The sequence below is a fragment of the Lolium perenne genome, chromosome 4, assembly GCF_019359855.2.
Source record: "Lolium perenne isolate Kyuss_39 chromosome 4, Kyuss_2.0, whole genome shotgun sequence".
Lineage (NCBI taxonomy): Eukaryota > Viridiplantae > Streptophyta > Magnoliopsida > Poales > Poaceae > Lolium > Lolium perenne.
Window position 1 is genome coordinate 197,194,803 of NC_067247.2, and position 6,957 is coordinate 197,201,759.

Genomic DNA, 6,957 nt, shown 5'->3' on the forward strand with positions numbered 1-6,957 from the left:
ACGTACTCATTGGGCCCGGCGGTCCCCCTCGAGAGGGGCCGCCGATGTTGCCAGTGGATTTGTGTCACTCAAGCTAGTAGAATTTGTACTCCCATCTCCTTTCTTGGTTCGTTTCTTCTCTCTTGGACCAATGTAGGGTGGCGGCAGTGGGGGAGTTCCATTGCCATCAGCTCCTATTTCCTCTGTACCCAGCACCCCTTCCTCTCCAGGATCTTCAACAAAATTTAGCCTATGCATCAGATCCTTTCTAACACCTAGAGCCAGTACATTCTCCTCCTCCATGGCTACAGCCGGACCATTTTTCAGCGGGCTAGATGTTGTATCTTTCTCCTCCTCATCCTCAAAATCATCCTCGGATGATCGCTTCTGTTCCGCATTCCAATCTCCTCTACCTCCACGACCTCTACCTCTTCCTCTCGCAGCAAACGAGGCCCTGAAGCTAGGCAGGCTGTTAATTTGGTTTCGGTGTTGCGCATACATCCAGTTACCATACTGCACATCTTCTTCATTATGCATGCCATCTCCACATTCCTCCATGTCATGTCCCATAACACCACACACATGACAGAAATATCCAATCTTCTCATATTTGACCTGGAGCGTCTATCTTCCCTCTCCTTCTATATTCAACGGGGTGAACCGAATCAGAGGTTCGTTGGCATTAATGCTAGCACGAACCCTAACATAATCTCATTCAAACCACCGCTGATGGTTCATCTCAATGCTCTTCACTTTCCCAATCCTCCTTGCCAACTGATCAACTATTTCCACTTCTCTGTTTAGTTCTGGAATCGAATGAATTTGACTCCAAACCTCGGTTCTTTCCAGGGGAACTGATCTTGGGTTCCCTTTGCCATCATATTCAGATATCACCACCACCAACTTGCGGAACAGCCATGGCCCTTGAAACATCACTTCATTCCAGTCGCCTAGACAGAAAAATTTGAAAGTGAACAGGTTGTCGTCCACCTCCCTCAGCTCTGGATCGATTGCAAGTCCCCATATGTAGCGCTGGGTTTGGAAGAGGGCATCCGTACTGAGCGCCTTCCTGGTGTTGACCCTCGCCGCCGCCATCCATCGCGATCGCTTCTGGAGGACCTCCAAATCCTTTTTCCCTATGATCACATCGTCGAGCTCCCATTCCCGCAGTTCTAAGTTCTTCAGCGCCCTCTCCAAAGCTGCACTATCACCTCCCTTTGTTTCTGCCCCCGATCTTCCACCTGAGGCCGCCATAGACATAACCAGTACAAGGAAAACCACGCCCAAACCCTAGAACCCCACGCTCGGAGGCAGGAAGAGAGACAAGGCCGGGTAGGTGGGCAAGGCCACCCCCTTGATCAGCCCGATCTCCTTCACCGACTTGGGAACGGCAGGGGTTGGAGTTGGGGCGGAGAGGAAACTCACGCCAAGACGAGCGCCGGCGGAGAAGCCAAACCCTAGTCGCCAAGGGTAACGATTGTAATTGCCATATTTGTTTCTGATGTAACTTGGTTTTCTATTAATGAAACACCTGGTTGCTTAAAAAAAAGGATAGGAGAAAAATGTAGGCACAGTACCGAAGCAGGCACATTGTGTATCATCATCGTCATAATGAAGGAAAGCGCCGGCGCCACCCGTTGGGCGAGCCGAACCGGTGGAATGAACCCACGCGCGTACGTACGAAGCAGTAGGCGTCCGATCGAACACAACGACCCAAACCTATATTTACTCCAACCCGGCAGAGCGAGACCCACTCCGGCACGAGCACGACGCCACCCTAACCGTGACCGTGACCGTGACGATCTGACGACGAGGCGCCAACTTGCCTTTGGCGCGCGTCTCTCATAACTCGAATCCGATCGCTTCTCCCCCTGCCTCCACCTCCGTCTTAATGGTCGCTCCGGTGGTTGCACCCACCTCCGCCCTCCTGCCGCAGCTCCTATATATCGCTCCCCCTCTTCCCTCCCCTCCCGGACAAACACATCCCAACCCGACCAACCGCCGGCCGGCCGCCACGCACGCACGCCAGCTTTTACAACCCTCCCACACGCACGCACGCTAGCCGGCCGGTGACCAACACTTTCACGCCACCATGAGCGGCGCCGCCCAACAAACCACGACCCCCGGCGGCGGCGGCGTCAGCAACATCAAGCACCAGCGCCCTCGCGGTCCGGGCCGCCTCAAGCTATGCTACCACGTCGCCGTGTCCAACGCGGTCTACATACTGCTGGCCCCGTTCGTGGCGGTGCTGGCGCTGCGCGCGTCGCGCCTCGCCCCGTCCGACCTCGCCGCCTTGCGCGCCTACCTCCTCGCTAACCTCTCGCTCGTCGTCTCCCTCTTCTCCGTCGCGTCGGCGCTCGCGACGGTCTACCTCGCGCGGCGGCCCCGCGCGGTGTACCTGCTTGACTTCGCGTGCTACAAGCCCGGGCCCGAGCACGTGGTCACCCGGGAGACCTTCATGGGCCAGTCCAAGGAGGCCGGGGTGTTCACCGACGACAACCTGGCGTTCCAGCAGAAGATCCTCGAGCGCTCGGGGCTCGGCCAGGGCACCTACTTCCCGGCCGCGGTGCTCAACTCGCCGCCCAACCCGTGCATGGCGGAGGCGCGCCGGGAGGCGGAGGCCGTCATGTTCGGCGCCATCGACAGCCTGCTCGCAAAGACCGGGGTGCGGGCCAGGGACATCGGCGTCGTCGTCGTCAACTGCAGCCTCTTCAACCCGACGCCATCGCTCTCCGCCATGGTCGTCAACCACTACAAGCTCCGGGGCAACGTCGCCAGCTACAACCTCGGCGGCATGGGCTGCAGCGCAGGCCTCATCTCCATCGACCTCGCCAAGCAGCTGCTCCAGGTAACTAACTCTCCGGCCATCACTACACTCCCCACCAGTTTGTTCAGTATTGATTTCGCGGTCGGTTTGAGCTGGGTGGGGGTCGCTAGGGCAGTTCAGCCACCCTAGGTGCCAGCTGCGTGCTCGTACGAAAGCCGCCGATGATTCGGAAATTAACGGCCTAGATCGAACACAGCGAGATGTTGAGTTAGATAGAAAAACATGGACTTTCTTTGACTTAACTTGCATGGCTTGCATCAACCTACGTACTAGCACCTTTCAGCAATTCACATACGACATATTGGTCCAAATCATGTTACTTCATACGATGTTTTTCTTCATTTACAACCTACGTACTAGTGTATACTAGTATATACTCCGTGCTTTTATATGTATAAGGTCACTTCGTATTTCGAGACAAAGTTTTGACCAATAGAATAGAAGTTATATGACACCAAAATTATATTCTTAGAAACTATCTTTCAAATATGAATCCAATGGTATACCTTGATAACATATAACTCATATTTTGTTTGTCAACTTGTTAATCAAAGTTCTAACTTGCTTCAAATACGTGGTGGCCTTATATTTTAGAAGGGAGGTAGTAATAAGAACAACAAGGACATGGATATTGAAACTATCTTGCAAGACATATTTCAGAAATATTTTCATCTACTTTTGTAATCTGTCTATGTTATCGTTGTAAATAATCATTGCTGCTATGTGTATTGGATTTTAACATGTATGGATGATGGCGATACATATACTTCCTCTTTTCACAATTACCTCGCGTTGTAGGTTTAGGCAAAGTCAAAAAAAATTAAGGTTGGCCAAACTTAGAAAAAAATATTTATAATATCAAATGTATATAATAAAAAAAATATATACTATATGATGATTCTAATACAATAGATTTCATATTGTAGATGTTGATTCTTCTTCCTACATATTTAGTCAAACATTACAAAGTACGATTTTGACTAGAACACGAGGTAATGGTGAACGGAGAGACCGAGAGAGTATATATCCTCAATCGGTAATAGTTACTACATCAGTTGTTAGGCATATGTAACTTCTGATGTACCCTAGTGTCGAAAATGATCATACAAACATTTCTGTTGAAGCAAACATACAATTCAAACAGGGATCTTTTTGATTACCTGATTGACCTTTTGCTTACTTTTGGCGTTGTTGTTAAGCTGATAACATCCCAACAATTAACACCCTTCTCTCTGGAAAAAGAATCAACACCCAACCACCCGTCCTAGCACTCCATGTACTACACTGATCAAAACCTGTTGGTATCTCTGTTTCATTCGTGGTACTATAGGTAGACCGTTGACGTGTGCAGGGATGGATCGACCAGCTGATCACCCTAATTCAACACTTCTCCTAATAGCCATTGATGAGCGCAGCTAGGTGACAGAAAGAGCCCGTCCAATAAATCCTGCATTTAAATCTTGTGATGTTGCCAGTACCCAAGTAGGCCCAATAATTCGTCGAAAATAGCTGTCGCGGATGCGGATGCACAGGCTGACGAATAGTCGTGTCCATGTGTTTGCAGTAGTACCGATTTAACTCGTTTCTAATAGATTGATGGATACGCAGGTGCACCGCAACTCGTACGCTCTGGTGGTGAGCATGGAGAACATCACGCTCAACTGGTACTGGGGCAACGACCGCTCCATGCTCATGTCCAACTGCCTCTTCCGCATGGGAGGCGCGGCGATCCTCCTCAGCAACCGCGGCGCCGACAAGCGCCGCTCAAAGTACCAGCTGGTCCACACCGTGCGGACGCACCACGGCGCTGACGACCGCGCCTACCGCTGCGTGTTCCAGGAGGAGGACAAGGCCGGCCGCGTCGGCGTCGCTCTCTCCAAGGACCTCATGGCTGTCGCCGGCGAGGCGCTCAAGACCAACATCACTACCCTGGGGCCCCTAGTCCTCCCCATGTCCGAGCAGGTCCTCTTCTTGGCCTCCCTCATTGGCAAGAAGATCTTCGGCCTCAAGATAAAGCCCTACATCCCGGACTTCAAGATGGCCTTCGAGCACTTCTGCATCCACGCCGGCGGCAGGGCCGTGCTGGACACCATCGAGAAGAACCTGGAGCTCAGCGACTGGCACATGGAGCCGTCGAGGATGACGCTGAACCGGTGGGGGAACACGTCGAGCAGCTCGCTATGGTACGAGCTGGCCTACACGGAGGCCAAGGGCCGCGTCCGGCGAGGGAACCGCGCGTGGCAGATTGCGTTCGGGTCAGGGTTCAAGTGCAACAGCGCGGTGTGGCGCGCGCTCCGAGATATCCACCCGGCAAAGGAAGGCGGCAGCAACCCCTGGGTGGAGGAGATCCACCGGTTCCCCGTCGAGGTGCCAAAGATAGAGAGCGTAGTCTCGTCCTCATCATCATAGACTCGCTAAGGTTGTTTTTTTTAGAAAATAAATATTATTTTCCATGTTGAAACATATATATTTGTATCATTGTGATGTAAACATCCAATTTATTAATTTTGTGGTTTGAGCAAGCTCGATTGATTTAGAACTTCAAACTTGGGGACAAACTTCAACTTGGCCGACTTAAATTGGGGCTAGGAAGAAATGAGCATATCCAAATTGCACAATACTCCTTTAATATACAATCATCTTTTTGCCGACACTGGGCCTTCTATTTTATGTTGACTACTAGTATTTATAAACCTTGGCTTGTTCATGCTTTTACAAATGGGCTTATACAGATGATTGGGCATGTCACCCTTATATAAGCATATCTACCATCTTAGGCCAATAAGTGTATGTTTTTGACACCCTCCAACTTAGGGTTTAGTGCTCCGCCTGCAATCCGATCACCAGCGTGAGATTCATTGGTTTCCAATCACTTCTTTGACTATGTTCCGTGGGATCCTCTAATCGATACGAACTTGTTCATCGATCTCCTTCTGCATAGACCCCAATTTCCTGAAGCCCGTACAACTAGGGTTTCTAGAGATTGAGATGGCATATGGGAGTGTTTGCCAAGGGCACTGGTGGAGGTAAAGATGATGGATAGATAGATGATATGTTTGCAATTGGGAAAGTTCTCACAAAAAGACCATCCAGCGCTGAGAAACATATGATCTACCTTCTGCTAATAATTTCTTAGTGTTGACATGTTTCATCTTATTTGTGCCATTTGGGATTCATTGTGATAAAATATACCATGGATGTGGTCATCCCCTTAGTATTTGGCTTGAAAGCCAAGATAATTCAGTCAGACATGGTAGCAAATTTTTGTGAAGATGTTTCTAGCAAAATTGTCACTAAACAAGCAATTCATGGAAACTAGTTGGTACAAAAGGACTTTTCTTTTGTTGGATTTTCTTTGGTACTTTTTGAAGACAGTAACAATTTACTTTTAACAAACGGGTAAAATTTTGAAATATATTTAAGACTAGTGCATAGAATCCTAGTATGGCAACTTAATTATAGGGGTTCATGAAAATTATTCCAAGGGCCAAAGTATAGCACACCGCTTGTAGTACAAATTAGACCTGTACTTTATGCATATCGACCGAATCTCATTTAAATGGAAAATGTTAGTTACAGTCGATGAAAAAACATCATACCCATGACTTTTATGTATCATACGATGAACCTACCGCTAAATTTTGGCTTGGACTCAATATTTATTTGCTTGAGGAGGTTAGGCCACTCATATCAAAGGTCAAAGTTTTTAATATATTTGTGGCTGGGCTACTCAATTTTTTAAAATATATCAAAGCTGAAACAGCCGGTTTGGAAACAGTTTGTAAACCCTATTTTTTAACTTACTTTTTGAGATGGGAATGGGTTGTAACAGCTCAGAACATGTCACTTATAGGTAATTTGTTTGAATATTCCTTATCACATCACCATTCGCCCCCTAGCTAAGCTTCACAAAATTTTCAAATATGCAAACTTCCCCTCATTTTCTCCCATTAGCGCCCCGCCAATTACAACCTTTCCTGTCGATCTGGTCCACCACCTGTTGCACACCCAGCTAGCGCTGCCACCGTCTAAACGACTCCCCTTAGTTGTTGCGATGAGACTGGCGCGTTCCTTGTTTCCGTCGGCAGAGGTGGAGGCAGCGGGTGCCGTCAAGCGGAGGCGGGTGGAGCCAGATACGCAAGGTCCCCGCC

At 49.1% G+C, this 6,957-nt stretch overlaps 1 protein-coding gene across 1 annotated transcript; it reads left to right on the forward strand.

Annotated features, from left to right (window-relative positions):
* Positions 1 to 1,889: 1,889 nt before the first annotated feature.
* Positions 1,890 to 5,328, forward strand: LOC127295219 (3-ketoacyl-CoA synthase 2). Its single transcript, XM_051325129.1, has 2 exons — positions 1,890 to 2,827; positions 4,415 to 5,328. The coding sequence occupies exons 1-2, from the start codon at positions 2,072 to 2,074 to the stop codon at positions 5,213 to 5,215; spliced, it is 1,557 nt and encodes a 518-aa protein (XP_051181089.1). The 5' UTR covers positions 1,890 to 2,071; the 3' UTR covers positions 5,216 to 5,328.
* The last annotated feature ends 1,629 nt before the right edge of the window (positions 5,329 to 6,957 follow it).

Bases quoted from the DNA above. Each gene is read 5' to 3' on its own strand.
- LOC127295219 (XM_051325129.1), top strand. From the start codon at position 2,072: ATGAGCGGCGCCGCCCAACAAACCACGACCCCCGGCGGCGGCGGCGTC. The intron at 2,828-4,414 runs GTAACTAACTCT...ATGGATACGCAG, and splicing joins TCGCCAAGCAGCTGCTCCAG to GTGCACCGCAACTCGTACGC.